Source organism: Rhodnius prolixus, unplaced genomic scaffold, assembly GCF_049639745.1.
Source record: "Rhodnius prolixus isolate KJV_2025 unplaced genomic scaffold, Rpr scaffold_13, whole genome shotgun sequence".
In the NCBI taxonomy this organism is placed as follows: Eukaryota; Metazoa; Arthropoda; class Insecta; order Hemiptera; family Reduviidae; genus Rhodnius; species Rhodnius prolixus.
This window is the reverse complement of record NW_027411583.1, coordinates 11,716,492-11,732,376: the sequence shown is the minus strand read 5'-3', so window position 1 is coordinate 11,732,376 and position 15,885 is coordinate 11,716,492. Positions and strand designations below refer to the sequence as shown.

The 15,885-nt window shown below is 33.2% G+C and overlaps 2 protein-coding genes across 15 annotated transcripts in view; one reads left to right on the top strand and one right to left on the bottom strand.

Moving 5' to 3' along the window:
- S6KL (ribosomal protein S6 kinase like) overlaps nucleotides 1-15,885 on the bottom strand; it is a 147,732-nt gene that overhangs the window by 184 nt on the left and 131,663 nt on the right. For 6 of the 13 annotated variants that reach the window (XM_074115607.1, XM_074115600.1, XM_074115596.1 and 3 more), the window contains 6 exons: nucleotides 11,022-11,187; nucleotides 9,814-10,314; nucleotides 9,367-9,729; nucleotides 7,177-7,337; nucleotides 3,977-4,091; nucleotides 404-594 (listed from right to left, as the gene is read on the bottom strand). The exons of 1 other annotated variant lie outside the window; for it this stretch is intronic. The gene's annotated coding sequence lies outside the window, so the exon portion shown is untranslated. Of the gene's footprint in view, nucleotides 1-403; nucleotides 595-1,762; nucleotides 3,793-3,916; nucleotides 4,092-7,176; nucleotides 7,338-9,366; nucleotides 9,730-9,813; nucleotides 10,315-11,021; nucleotides 11,188-11,306; nucleotides 11,339-15,885 lie in introns of all 13 variants that reach the window. 6 more of the 13 variants (XM_074115598.1, XM_074115605.1, XM_074115603.1 and 3 more) reach the window with 5 other exon arrangements.
- LOC141447765 (mitochondrial sodium/calcium exchanger protein-like) lies at nucleotides 2,029-11,535 on the top strand. Of its 2 annotated transcripts, XM_074115573.1 has the most exons (15): nucleotides 2,029-2,169; nucleotides 2,473-2,625; nucleotides 2,710-2,762; nucleotides 4,407-4,567; nucleotides 4,644-4,811; nucleotides 5,430-5,498; nucleotides 5,584-5,655; nucleotides 6,436-6,495; nucleotides 6,613-6,767; nucleotides 7,143-7,272; nucleotides 8,350-8,489; nucleotides 8,567-8,720; nucleotides 9,604-9,684; nucleotides 9,872-9,939; nucleotides 11,016-11,535. In XM_074115573.1, the coding sequence occupies exons 1-15, from the start codon at nucleotides 2,068-2,070 to the stop codon at nucleotides 11,211-11,213; spliced, it is 1,764 nt and encodes a 587-aa protein (XP_073971674.1). In that variant the 5' UTR covers nucleotides 2,029-2,067; the 3' UTR covers nucleotides 11,214-11,535. The 2 variants fall into 2 exon arrangements, with proteins under 2 accessions (XP_073971674.1, XP_073971675.1); XM_074115574.1 differs by lacking the exons at nucleotides 2,029-2,169; nucleotides 2,710-2,762 and having other exon boundaries at nucleotides 2,502-2,625.

Here is a 15,885-nt window from a genome sequence, read left to right as displayed (position 1 = left end):
TTTATCTGTTATATATATAAATAAGTTGTAGTGAAGCCTTGTCGTAAGAGTGTTCGATCCAGGTTAATATATTGTGTATTTATAAATAAAACCTGCAGCGTACATTCTTATCAAGTGGTAAGCACCACTTGGAAGTCCCTTCAGTAGAACTCAAGTTTTCCAACTAAAGTTTAACCTCAAAAGTTCATACATTGCCACTTTTTATTAAAAAGTTTTGTAAAGCATTAAAAAATAAATAAAAATTAGCAGCTTTCTTAAAAACTGTTAAGATTTCAATCTATTACATCCTGCAATATTTAACTGTCTAAACGTTCATAAAAATAAAATTTACCACCTAATTCACAGCCTCATTAATATCGTATATACTCTAATATATACAAAATAAATAGTGCAAACTTAGTACAATAATATGCTACTCCAGTTCCGTAGTCTTCTTCTATCTTGTGAGAGTAACTGGTCGGAGTGTCATACAATGGTTGGTTTATACTGATCGAAATCGTAGAATATAATTTTGGATTGAACCATTTCAGGATTGCAACTATTATTAACCTCAACAGCATCATCAACAGGAAAATGTTCTTCTTTAGGATGTCTCTGGAAAAAAAAGTAGAATTTTATATCCACTAATCCTAGATTTTTATAAACAAAAATAACTAATTTTAGGTGAAACACAAATTAGTCCTTTTATTGAAGGTCTCCTTTTCGACCAGCTCCAGGATTTGTTACCAGTCCTCTAGCATCCAAGAGCCAAAGGTATCAAATTGCAAAATAGCAATTGGAATTCGAGGCAGGATATATTCATATGTTGCAATGCTGGATTATTCATTATATGTTGTTTATATATAACAGAGCGCTTATTTTCTTTAATTCTGTAATTGTTTCGTACTTTTATCCTTCTTCAGAAATACTGGCTCAAAAGGTTTCGTTTTAGGTCGCATTAGTTTTTATAAAGTGCCTCTTGTCTCCGTGGACTGACAAAATCTACCGATAGTTTTGTGAAAACTAGTTCGTAAATAATTTGTTTAGAACTTATTCCTTGAGCAAAATAAAATTTGAAGAAACAACTATAAAGGCAACTGGTTTACAATACTATCATTTTTGCTTCCACCTTAGTGAATTGCTAGATTTTTTCCTGTATCTGCGGTCCAGAAGCATCTTTACAGAAACACTAGATAAAAACCAGAATAGATAGCTGTCTGAAGTCGGTGTAGAATTGATCTAAAAAGCGTACTACATAGATAGTCAACGTTAAACAAATAAATAAAACGATGACGATTTAGAAACAGTAAATATTTTTCCTAAGCTCGCAGATGGTTTTTTTATTGAAGTTCACTTTCTACTTTTTAATGCGATAAAAATTTGTTTTATTGTTATTGTACACAAAGTAAACTGGTTTCAACTGCATATGTGATTAACTAAAAGCACATAATTATTAAAAAGACTTTAGGAACGAATAATACTCCACTTTAAAGGGCTTATCATTATTACCCCCTCCAGCTTTAATGAAATGCCTTAGAATATAAATCAAACATAAATACTATACCTATTATACATATATAGTCTTTAGTTGTGACCGATATTAATAATGATTACAGCGTAGTAAAATTCAAAACTTTCAAGTTTTGTGGCTTAGTCTCTCCAATTGATGAATTAATGATGATTTTGTAATTTATGATAAGTTTTTATATCTAACTTACAGTATTCCTAACAATATGGGCATTTTAAGAATACAATGATTATATAGTGTAAAAGTTCCATTTACAATTAAGGCATTCCACATCACGTTTTGTTGATCTATACTTTGAGAACGTGATATAGTTCAGTCCAATTTCTGGAAGAAGTTTATTAGAAGTTTTACTGATTATAAAACTGAAGATTACGCCTGGCTACAGCCTGTGCAGTTTTAAGATATTTCAAGCTAAGCTACTGTTTGGGTACAGATGTTCCATAGAAATTGGTTTCTCCAGTAACTACATAAATAAAAATAACACTACTATTTTAGAATTGAAACAAAAGAAAAGAGATGCCATTAATCTAGACTTATAGTGAGTGAGGATTGCCGTTAAAATGACAACAGAGTTATCTGCATTAAGGAGTATGTTAATTTTATATGCAACTGAAATGAAACGGTTTGATAATTCAACAATGCATCGATTAGCTGAGCAAGTGGTAAGTCAAAATAAGTAGTATCCATTTCAGAACAACTAACAGTTTATCCGCCATTAATCTTTTTCATTCGTTAAAACGAAATTGAATTTTTTTTTAAAAAGGTGAACAATTAAACTTCTACTTAATTTAGTGTGGAGAGTTGTTCCTACAGCTCTACCCTCATTCAGTTGAAAGCATAGCGGTTTGATACTGGCGACTAATTATTCTATTAAAATATTGTTTGTGTCTTATCAAAAAAAGATTAGAAATTATAATTGTTTTAAAAAGATTTAGAAATTCTTATTAATAAAGTTATAATTTCAGAAACAATGTCGTAGAGTTAATAAATTTCCAAAACATTTACAATGTGCCTTCGTGAAATCAATTGGAGATTGCGAATTGGATAAGATACCTGTGTATAAGTGGTTGTACTGCGACTACACTGGCGAGTTCACCTTCATTGGAGTTATATTGACAGTAATTAAACCATCTGAATAAATATTATTGGCAGGTTTATTAATAGTAGATTTAAATTCATATGTTTCTGTATTCATGTCCCAGAGTCTGGTGTTAGCGTCATTGTTTATTATACTAACAGCCTGTGCAGACAACTGGTAAATATGCAATTTCATTTATTAAAAAAACCTGTTGCCATAATATCTACCGAAAGCACATACTCTTCAAAAATCGCCTAGTAGGACTACAGAGGTGCTTATATATCAACTTGATGCAAAAACGCTTCTTGTATCAATCACACTATATACCTGGATGTCATAACAATGACAACAGAGGATACAGTGCATGTAGCTTCGTTCTTTATCAGCTTCTAATACAAAGCTATGCAAGTCTCTTGTTTTTTTTTTGTGCCGTGAGATCAAAGTAATGTATTCAAACCAGGTTGGGACCGGTTGTTGTGTCTTTGGTGGGTATTATAACTTTTCTTCAACAGTCTACACACTACACACATTGCCTCTTTTCTGTGAGTGCAAATCGATTACTCCTTATTCTCTGTATAAATTTAATCTTTATATTGTAAATTACGATTTTTCTTGTATAATATATGGACCGTTTATTTTGAAAGTGGTGTAAGTCCATTTTCTCTTATTTCGAGAAAATTAAAGGTTAACATATCTGTTAATTATAAAATTTAGAGAAATTATATGAAGTGTGGCAATGTTTCTACTGTTTTATCAATATGTGAGTTGGTTATATAAATTTGTTTTAGGCGTATTTTTCTAAACTGATGTATACTTACGGGCTGCAAATGGACTTACACCACTTTCAAAATTAGCCAATTGTAAAAATCGTTTAATTTCAATTTTGAATCAATTAAAATAATATATATTTTCAAATAATAATATAATAATATTTCATGTTAATAAATAATAATATACTTCATATTAATCCAATTTTGTTTACAAATAATAATGACACGACATAAAATGGAAGTAATATTTTTAATTTTAGACGCTAATTACATTGTTAAAATTACAAGATATTGATAGTATTTAATATAAAACAAATGTGAAATAACAGGCTACTGATCGGCAACCATCTGCTAAGCCGCCTACCACTGTCAATTGGTCTTACACCACTTTCATAATCAATGATTATGCAATTTCATTTACCGACCAATTTTAAATTCTACAAAACATGGGAATTTTTTAAGAAATTAAACACGGACTAGTTATACATAAAAAATTAGCATAAAATTAAGCATGAATTATTACGTGATATCTCATTTTTTTTTTTTCAAAAATGGACTTACACCACTTTCAAAATAAACGGTCCATATATTATGTAACTTATTATATAGTTTTATCTTTACTCCGGTGGTGCGAATTCCCCTCCCAATGTAAGCACAGCGATCGAGTCTCCCTCCAAAAAGCAAGTTCAGACACCTTATCCATTAAAATCGGCTTCTCTTCTATCCCAATAATTCCCTACAAAAAAAATACAATAAAAATTTATAATGCAACTGATTTGTTTAGAATGATTATCTCCCGTAAGGGAAGGGTTTGTTAGTACTGCAATTGGTGACACCTGACTGCATAATTCTTGATATAATGAAAATATCTTGATAATTGCAATAAAGAGAATTACGCAAAGCGTTTTAAATAATAATATTTAAAATTGATAGTTATTAGCCTACTCAACTGAAACAATCTTTTTCCAATTACCTACAACTTCTAATCTTATAAAAAGAATTAAGCTGAATGTAAACACTTAAAATTGGTTGAAAAAAACAAAAATTTCAGCGTTGTACCCTGTATTGGTACTATAGCGACAAAACTGCGGATGTCTGACACATTGGCAGGAGTAACTGTACTTGCTTTTGGTAATGGAGCACCTGATGTTTTCACAGCTTTAGCAAGCAAAATGTCCGGATTACCGCAAGTTTTCTATACAGGGCTAGCAGGTAAAAATATACATATTTTTATTCCTACTTGAAATAGATTTTAATTTGCTCATCATACACACTTCTTGGTTCTTAGGTGGTTGTATGTTTGTTACAACCTTTGTAGCTGGATCAGTATTGCTAATTCAACCTTTCCAGCTAGACGGTTGGCCATTTCTCAGAGATTTAACGTTCCTATTGATCGCCTATCTAATTAACTATTCCTGCTTCTCTATTGGCATCATCAGTCTTCACATGTGCCTAAGTGAGTACAGGATTATGCATTAAACTGGGCAAATGAAGCGATAAGAACGTGGAAAGTTTTCGATATTGAAAATACTTTGTTTTTAGAGTGGTGGTGGGGGGAATGGTTCTTAGGTAAATTTAAAACATGCTGATTATGCTCGTAAATGAAAATCAATGGATTTAGCTTGTAATAATTTATAATCTTATTGTCCATAGCAGTGCTATTAAAGCACTGAATTTTAGTTCTTATCAAAGAATCTGTATGTAAAGGCTCTAATTTAGATTATGTTACTACCTACTTTAAACATATGTTACGAAATTGTAGATTAACATGAGAACAATAAGTATGGACGCAAAATCTTTGGAATCATTTTCGACTGAATCTCAAAAAAGGAAAAATCCTTTCTTTAAAGTGTATGTTCACACTTCGTTGAGATTTACTTCGACAAATTACGGTAGGAACAATAATAATCACGAGGTTCCAGCTTCCTCATTGTGTCCTTAAAAACCAGTATTCCTGGTGATAATTCAATATCGAAAATTTTGGATTCGATCGCCATGCTTATTCTTACCAGATTAACAAAGAATGTTGGTAAAAGTTATTGATTTGTATGAATTCCCCTTTGTTTCTTTCCAGCCTTTATAGCTTTGTATATAATATACATTGCAATTGTACTACTAGGCCAATATGGAAACATGAGATATGGTAAGAACATTTTATTTTTTTTAAATAATTCTTTAATTAAATATTATTTTGTTAAGGTAACACAAACTTTTGTTTTATCATTCAGTAAAGATGAAATTACGGGATCAAGAAAAGTCCAAACAAATATCAGCCCAAAAGTTACAAGAAACTTTACAAAGTAAGTAAGCAGTTTGTTCTGTGCTGATGGACGGCAAATAGAACGGAAATTTTACAATTCGCCCCCAATCTTGAATTTACTCTCTTAAAGCAATGTTTTTTTTTCTATTTAAAGTTATTAATGCATTCTTACTTTTGGAGCGTTGAATTGGCAGTGGTTCTCTTTTATTTTTTGTCTCCTTTCTAGAAGCACCACCACAAGTATGTAATGGAGAAGAGCTAAAGGAAGAAAATTAACTATCTTCTTCTTATCGGTCGAGTTTCAGGACAAAATGTCTACCCAGTTTCAAACAGTTTTTTTGGCAAAGCAAAATATTAGGTAAATTAGGAATATGAACAGAGCCGAAAGGTACGATGATATCCGTGCATCTTTTCCAGTAATCCCTCTCTGTGGTTTTAACTTGACTTTAAAATCAATTTTCCATATCTTAGGGCAGTGGTTCACAATCTTTTCATTTTATATTTTTCTTACACAACATAATATACCTAAATTTGAAGTAACATGCGTTGGAGTATTAGTCAGTAATAATATAATAAATTAAACCAGCAGCAACTTTGATTTTATGACGTATCATTGCACTCAAAGATTCATCTTAAACAAATGAACACTTGTATTAAACAAAAGAATTTTTCTTTCTTGGACGAACTACCCACTTGTTAATATCATGAAATTTAACGCATAAAATGACAATAATTAATATTACTTTCATAGTAAAAGAACTATTACAAAATAAATAAAATAAACTACTTTATTAAATTAATACTTTACTTTTTCCAATAGGGCAAAAATCTATATACTCCCAGTACTTGATATTAAGGGAACAAAGATACAGTAGAGGAGGTATGTTACGACTATATTTTGACGTAAAAGTAAAATAAGATAGATCACGTAATTTCTGGTCAGCTGATTCTCTTGAATTTGGAATTTTGATAGTTTTTTGTTTTTTTCTTTTTAAAGTTGCAAGTATAAATGAATTAACCAGAAATAAACAGATGGGGCAAGTGAGATTAAATGAATCAATGTGCCAACAACTCTACCGTTCCTTATTACCATTCACTGCTGCTGATTGGGAATTAATGCCGTGGTATGGAAAAGTCTTAAATACATTGCAGGTATTTTAAATACATTAATCATATTCTATTAGCATTTTTTTAAAAAATATCTTGAGTGAACTCACAAGAGAAATTTGACAATTGTAGTAAGAGAACTTTGAGAGTCGTAGTGAGAGAACTTTGAGAATCGTAGTGAGAGAAGTTTGAGAATCGTAGTGAGAGAACTTTGAGAATCGTAGTGAGAGAACTTTGAGAATCGTAGTGAGAGAACTTTGAGAATCGTAGTGAGAGAACTTTAAGAATCTTGCGAGTATTTACCCAGTCTTTTTAATTTATTTTTATTTTTTTTAAATTTAATACAGTATAATTGCAAGATTCTGTATTAAATTCTTAAAATTTGTTGAAGAAATTAATGATACTTATACTTGTTATTAGGCTCCAGTATCTGTGGTACTAAAACTGGCCATACCTGTATGTAATCTACAGCAGCCGCAAGGAGGCTGGTGTAAACTTCTCGTGTGCATTAACATGATCTTATGTTTGCCAATAGCCTTCTTCTCCTTCAGTGAGTATTCTAAGTATATATTCTCAGCATCAAATTATCTTCAGGAGGTACTCTTATATGAAGTACTGTGAAAAAAAATACCATTAAGTGATTATATTGTTTTATCTTAAGTGATATGAATAGTTTTAGATTTAAAAAAATAAATGTCAATCTCTTGAAAATATCAACATAGCGATAGGCCTATTCTATGCTGTGTAAGCTGCCAGAGATGCTTCTCTTGATTTCAATTGAAAAGTCATTATGTGGGTCTGTCAATGAACCTAAATAAATGAAGCTGCCCAACTTTAAAAAAAAAATCATAATCCCTGATATCTGGAGAGACTGAGTCTGGATAATATTTGGGCTCCAGCAACTATTCGTAAATTCGTAGTTTTCATTGTTCATTGTTTTCTAGGCCAATCTTTCTAATGCCTGAAAAGATCGTTATGGCTATCATCATATAAGTTCCAAGTGTCAAATTGACGAAGAGTAGATTTATTAAAGTTGTGATACAAGATTTATCCCTGAATATCAATACTATTCCCTGATAGCGTTATTAAAAAAGTGGACAAACCAACGGGCCTCCATGTCTCACCTTATTTGTAACCTTATTGTATTTTATAACTTATTTGTATTTGTTTGTCCGACCGACTTGATGGAATGCGGACAGAACTTTTGGACCTGGAATTAGTTGTTCTTGGTGTAGTCGCACGAGTTTCTTAGTTTATACAAAAATGTTGCGAATTGGGATTCCAGGATTTTTTTTTCTACAATCTGCTAAAAGGCGAAGAAAAGATTATTCCTGGCCTTTCCTCTTAGGATCCACACTGGCCACCCTCATTTGCGTTCTCTGTAGTTTTTTTTAACTACTATATTAGAGAGCACATTAAAGGTTTGTTTTTGTTTGCTCCAGGGTATTTTAACTTTCTATAATCTTCAATAGTTAATCGCGTAAGAGAGCCACCGATTCATTATATGCATGTTACTGAAGAATTTAAAAATTGAAATTTTAAAGAAAACTAATCAAGTTAAGAATATTAAAAAATATTTTAATGTATCATTATTATGGATAACAAAAAATTTATTTCTTTTTTATAGGTGCAAGTAGTCACGAGTTCGCAAAGTCAACAATAGTTTATAACATATCAAATTATGTGTTTATCCCCATACCTGGTTTAATAGCCGCAGTTTTAATCCTTTTTTTTACCGAGGTCGATAAAGCACCTCGTGGAAATTGGGTAAGATTTTGGATTCTGTATACAAAACATTCTTCATTTGTCTATGATTTTCTTATTTCTAAATTTTTCTATTTTAGATTCTAGCCTTTATTGGATTTCCAATAGCAATACTGGTGGTGAACTTTGCCTGCCAGACGGTAGTGTTAGTCTTGGAAAGCCTAGGTACTAGATTTGGTATATCATATTCCACGTTGGGTATGACACTGCTAGCCTGGGGTAACAGCCTAGGAGGTAATTAGTTGTTCATAGTATTTTTAGTTTTTTATTTCTTTGAACAGTAAGATGTAATTGTAATACGAGGTGCTATTTAAAAGATCCCAGTACGTCAACTCTACAGACGATTTAGTTATAAGAATCATTAGCTTCTCTCATTATTCTTAATACCAGTTGTGGGGTCAATACTAAATCATCAGAAAGTTTACCAATCCGAGAACTACCTGAATACACTGGGCAACAATTTTTTGAAACATTGCCATTGCTGGCTTGGCAGTCTATTCAGATTGAAAATCCCCTAAAGCGCTGACCAAGCTAAAAACATTTTCGTTTCCTTCCTTAATTCCAAATGGATATTAGCCTTTTAGAAATCCAGTTTAGTGAATGTCTTACCTTTTTGAAACCGTTCCATATTTTTTCTATCCTCGACAAAGAATACCTAGTAGATAGTACACAGTAATCTTGTAGTTGGCACACACTCGGATATTGCTATTTTTTTTCTTTAATACAATTCTTTAATTGTATTCACCCCCACTCCCTATTATCTATCCTGGTGATAATACCTGCTGCCTCCAATTCGTCCAACTCTTTGTCCACTTGTTTCCTGAAAACAAACGCTATAGGTCGGGATTTTATAAATTGTAAGTTTCACTTCAGGGCTTACCTCTAATTCATTTTTTTCATACTGTAACAATCAACAGTCGGTAGAAATGTTTTCGAGTTCCGAAAAGCATAGCTTTTTTAGCTCTCCCTCCGATGTTTGCTGTAGTATATAAAAGAGCTTTCTGGCGCATGACGTCATCAACGTTCCTCACAATAATTTTAAAATAATTACTACATCACAATAATAATAATTTATAATTTTTAACAATTAAAATTAATTTTCAATTTCATATTAAAGATTTAGTATCGAACACAACGCTGGCCAAAAATGGAATGCCCAAAATGGCATTAGCTGCATGTTTTGGATCACCACTCTTCAGTATCCTTTGTAAATATTTACAGGTTAATTAAGGTGTATTAGAATCTATAACAAGTTTTTTACATTAACAATAAATATAAGTAAATTAAAAGTAATGATTATAAATACAAATTTTCCTGTTATACATACTCTGTATCTGAAAGAAAGCACTATATCCATTCCTTACATCTAAAAAAAAAAAAAACAGCTTGTATTTTTGGAGCCGGAGTAACTTCTTTGGTTAGCTTGATCAGTTCCTCAGAATCCATTACTCATGTAAGATTGATCAATATTTATTTTTGAAATACCAATAAGCTAGAAAGTAACATTGAATCATAATTTTATAAATTAATCTCTAGGATTAGGGCCAAACATTTCGCCACACCTAAGCTCTTGACAATCGGCACCAATATTATCTGAAGCGTGGAAATAAAATGAAGAAATTGATTTCCAAATAAAAACACTATCTGTGGTTTCTTGATCATAATTTAATGGTGTCGAGATTTACAAACCAATAAACTAATTATTGTATTACAGCAGACATCTGGAATTTGATATTAGTATTCATCGATACTGTAAATACAAAAACATTGCCGTGTTTGATGTCCCTGTTCAGCTTCTACTTTGGCAAGTCTTCTTCACCTGCAATCCCTAAAAAGATAAAAAAACAAAGTTTTAAGCTTATTCTTTACAGCACTTCTACTAAATTAAATTAATACATAAAATTCTACCAAAAATACTTAAACTTACTAAATTAATACATAAATTCGTGCGTTTTTATTTTATTTAGAGCTTCTTTTATTTTACTTCAAGATACGAGACCAATTATTTGACTAGTAAAGACTAGTGGATATCCACATACTGGCCCTAAAGTAACTTGCCACTGCTCTAAAGCTTCAAGGACTGCAGGTGGAAGGATATCCTTTGGAACAGACTTAGATCTAACCCACCGGGTGCATATCACTCGCCCAATGGCTGGATCAGTCTCTCACCTCATTGACACCACCACAATCATGGAATGAAGGGAAAGTCAAGGTTATGGAGAGAATCTCCCAAACATGGCAAATATGACATGTTAATTGCGCATGTCCACTTGGCTATAATAAATGTAATGCCTTAAATTTATACCTCAACTCACATTTTGAATTAAGAGACTATTTAGCTTTGTCGTATCTATTATAACTGAAACATTATACTAAGAAATTTTGTACAAAATGAATAAATAATGAAATCCTTTTAACCAACCGCTCTAAAAGCGATAGTAACTATTTGCTATGATTAGTTTCTGAGTGACACTTTATGAAATCATTTATTTTCATCCAATTTAATCTTATACAATTGATATTTTTCAGGTTCACCTAGGTTTGACGGGAAATTTGGTCAGTTATTTTGTGTTCGCCTCGTTAATCTGTTCACTGTTCACTTTGACGCTGATGGATATGGATGGTAGAAGAAGTTATGGATGTTTCCTAATAACACTCTATGGTACATTCGTAATAATGGTCTTGATAGCAGAACTATCCGCTGAAAAACACAAACACAGCCATTAAAAAAAAATTATACATCATAGACGTTATTTTCATAGCACATATTTACTTATTTATTATATAATAATAATAACTGTCTTTATTAACTACACTTACATTTAGAAACATCACAAAATTGAAAAAATCACCTAAAAAAGAAAATAACTAAATATACTACAATGCATTTTACATTTTATCTAAAGACACACCTCTTGGTCTTTCTTGGACCGTCAGAGTGGAGTCCTGTTGCGATAACTAAATAAATATTCTAATGAAAACAACAGTAAAGCAGCAAAATACAAAACTGAAATTAATGAAAACAAAACAAGATCCGACTTAAACATATTGTAAAGTTTTTCTTGTCTTTTTACTAAGAAAACTTCACTTATACAACTAGTGCCTGCCACTAGTTATTTTAATTATATGTGGGTTTGATTAAATAATAAAACTCGCTAAAATTTGTAAGTAATAACCTGATTTATTAACACATTAATGTTACTCACATTAACATTTACAAGCAACTAACGCTATTCATTACGGCTACCATTTACAACAGTCACAACAGTTTACTGTTACTTACTCACTACGTAACGCCACAAAACTGTTCCCCGACTGACCACTGGTCCGCACTGCACCGAATTGCACTAGTCTCTGCTACACAAACAAAGCTCTACTCACTAACTGACTAACCGCCTGACTAGCTATCTCTGAAGCACTCCGCAACACTAACTCTCTCAAACTGTCACTTCCAAAGTGTCTCTCCAAACTAACGTCTCTCCAAGACTCACTCAAAACTAACTGATTAACAACTCGTTAAGAACTCCTTAAAACTGCGACTGCCCCACTCCGTCTGTGTCACGCCTACCGCCGGTCACTGGCTGAGGAAAACATATGCTGCCACCACCCCAACTGGGGCCGCCTCCTCCAAATCTCTGTCACACTCCAACTCCGCCTGTCTTGCTCCCACCTGCCGCTCATTGGCTGGAAAACACATACTGCCACCACCTCAGCTGTGGCCGCTCTCCTCCAACTCTCTGTCTCTCTCTAACTCCGTCTGTCTCACTCTCACCTGTCAATCACTGGCTGGGAAAACACATATGCCACCACCCCAATTGAGGCCTTTCTCTTAGCTGGCTTTTACACAGCGGTGGACCATTACAGGCTACTGTCACTAAACTCCTTGAACAATCTAGCCCCTTTCCTTTCTAGTTCAGGTAGAGACCGGCCCTTTTGTCTACACAGTGGTGGCCTGTTACCGGCTGTGGTCGCTTAACCCCTAGAACAATCTAGGCCTTTCTTTTCTCCTCAGGTAGAGACCGCCCTTTTGTTCACACAGTGGTGGCCTGTTACCGACTTTGGTCGCTCAACCCCTAGAACAATCTAGGCCTTTCTTCTCTGCCCAGGTCAACTTCGTTACAATATAAAGAAAAAATAGAAGTCTTTTTGAAAGGAAACCAATCTATCTATTATTTTAAATTATACTAAGTCCTAAGTTGATAGGCATGCTTACAATATTTTACTAAACATCTCCAATCTTTCCCGTTAATGTACTCAAGTATCTCACTGGCGGCTAGAAAATATTTATTATTTCGCATAATGCCGGAAAGACAGCTAAAAAGTGAAATAAGTCCTCGTTTTCAATGTAGCCACACATCTCACACTTGGTACCATCAATTTTAAAATGTTTATAGTTGAGATTCAATAAATCTCCTCTACATTTAAAAATCCATCTAATACTATCTAATGACAATGAGCAATCATATAGGTAGTGGTTACTCAATTTAAACTTTAGTTCTCTGTGCAGCGGAAAACTATTACAATTCATAATTTGTTGATAATATTGTTCTTTAAAGTCCTCTAAAATACGCTTTCTGATATGATTGAGACTACTACGCCATAATTCAACATTGTTACAATTGGCCAGATTTAATGATATGTTTAAATTAAATTTTTCAATATAATGTTTAATCTCTCTGAACCAAGAAATATCTTTTTTAATTACTATTAGAGCTAGAATTTTTGGCAGTCTATTATCAGATAGAGACAAAACTTTAATTAAATAATCAAAATGAAGTTTGATGGTATAAACAAAGATGGGATATAAATTTGTTTCTAAATAAAGAAAAGCGGAAGGAGTGTATTGAGGCAGTTTGAATAGTTTTTTAATGAAAAATCGCAACACTTTCTCAACCTCATTATGCAATTCTCCTCCCCAGACTTGGGCGCCATAACAGAGTATGCTCCTACTAACCGAATTGAATATCCGTAATTTATTTAGGTAAGAGATGTTCTTGTTATCCATAAACTGCCGCCATACAGTATTCAAACCCACTTTCACTTCACTTACTTTATTGACAATATGTTTACTGAAGGACAAAGAAGGTGTGAGAAGGAACCCTAAATACTTGTACTCATTTACAACCTCAATATTGTCTGTACCGAGATGCCATTTATCCGATTTCGCAAGCCTTCCGCCATTTCTAAATATTAGTACCTTGGACTTCTCTAAATTAATCCTTAAACTCCAGAATAGGCAATATTCCAGAAACGAGTTGATCATCCTCTGTAAGGAGTGCGGATCAGACGCAAGTAACACGATATCATCGGCGTAGGCGAGTAATTTCACTTTACCACCACCCTCCAGACAAACGCCCCCATCTAAATGAACTTCCAAATCGTTTATGTACAGGGAAAATAAGGTTGGACTGAGAACACAACCCTGTCGAACACCTGTTTTAGTTAAAAAGCTAGGAGATAATTATATATATATAAAAGATATGAGTATATATATATATGAGTTGTAGTGAGGGGATGTCGTAAGCGTGTTCGATCCAGTTTTATACTCGTATAAATAAGGTAAGTGGGGGGAAGATGCCAGTTGGGGGAAGATGCAAGTATCGTCATATTTTGCATATCTACAACTGGATGGCAGCGATCCTACGTTAAAGTGTGTAGTAAACAACTATGAATACCGTGCTTGTGAGTATTTCTATTTATAACTAGTTTAATCGTCGTTAAACTGAAAATTCAACTCTTTGAACTTGGTGAGTACCCATGTTATAATATTTCGTTGTCGATACTTAAGGTTTGGTGACGGATTGTCTAGATTAAACGTAATAATTCCGTGATATTTATGTCGTGTACATCTTGGTGAGTACGTGTTAACTTGAAACAACATGATTGAAGCCTTAGTACAAAAATAAACCTATGTGGCGTCTTCCTCCAGTGCTTGGGGTAAGATGCCACCTATTGAAGTGTTTCAATTTCATATTGATTCTCATTCATTATTACATTATAATGATATATTTTGAAATATAAAATCAATATAAAACAATTAATGACACACGAAATATTGTTTTTGTATAATACATTAATATTAACCCTTGAGCCGTCACCTTATGTGAAGTGCCATAAGCCGTCACCTCGGGCCATATTGACCCAGCATTAAAAACTATTAAATAAAAAGGAAAACTAAGTAATATCATGTTATAGGGAATAGAAATCAAAGACAAAACTTTTTGGCAGCAGGCCCTTAACAACTGGATCCATTCTAACCCGGGACGCAAAAACACCAGACTTCAATTTGGGTCTTTGCTGAGCGCCGCGTGGAATAGGGCAGCCACTGTTGGAAATGGCAGCGTGGGATTTTCTGCATGCGGAATTTATCCATGCGATCCGCAAAAAATTCCAGAACATGCTTATACCATTTCTGACAATATGAAAGAAGTTCTGCCACACAAGAAGTTAACGCACCTCTGGCAATAGCTTCAACAAGCAGCAGCGGTGCCATCACTTCTTTTGAAGAAATTAGTCCTATCCCCAGATTACAGAAACCCAAGCAAACTCGAAGAAAGAAACAAACTGCTGAAGTCCTTACGACGGTGGAGAAACGGGAGGCATTGATAAGAAAGGCTACTCTGCCGACAAAAAAAAAAGGGGAAAAGTACTGCAGAAAAAGGAAAGGAAGGACCGTTCATCTTCAGCACCCTCCGCTCCCGATAATTTGGTAATGACCAGTGGTGAGAGTGACATTGAAGAGGAGGACGATGATTTTTGTATTGAGTGTAAAGGATATTTTTATGATAGGAAGGGCCCAAAATGCGATTGGCTTCAATGCATAACTTGGAAGAGATGGCTACATGAAATTTGCAGCAAAGACAATTTGCATTACAAAAAATGTTAAAAATTAAACAAAAAATGTCTTTTGCTCAGTGTTCCTTCCCCTCAGTGTTTAATGAGAATATTTTACTGTTTACCTAACATTAAATTTGTAATTTTTTCTTTCTCAATTTATATCTTAAGATATTGTTGCATCTTCCCCCGCACCAACTGGCAACTTCCCCATACGATGGGGGAAGATGCCAGTTTTGACAAATTTCATTCAAATGCATTTTTAATGGTTTTGTATTTAATTAAATATACTAATAAATATATGTAATTAAAGAATAAAAAACAACCTAGACGTTGATACATTTGGTGTTGTTTTTCGATAACCCAGCTTCCTACAAAACGGAAATAAGTGGCATCTTTCCCCCACTTACCTTATACGAGGTGTGTTCAAAAAGTAACGGGAATTTTTAAATTTCGCGGGTTTGGAGAGTCTGATTGTAAAATTTTTTTTTTTATTATGTTGGTACACATGCCCCTGAAGTACGATAAAATTTTCAGTAATATTCATTGTTTACTTCTTAAGTGG

Excerpts from the sequence above, each read along its gene's own strand:
- LOC141447765 (XM_074115573.1), top strand. The coding sequence starts at position 2,068 with ATGACAACAGAGTTATCTGCATTAAGGAGTATGTTAATTTTATATGCA. Across the intron at positions 7,273-8,349 it reads AATAGCCTTCTTCTCCTTCA|GTGCAAGTAGTCACGAGTTC; the intron begins GTGAGTATTCTA and ends TCTTTTTTATAG. Across the intron at positions 9,685-9,871 it reads TTTTGGATCACCACTCTTCA|CTTGTATTTTTGGAGCCGGA; the intron begins GTATCCTTTGTA and ends AAAAAAAAACAG.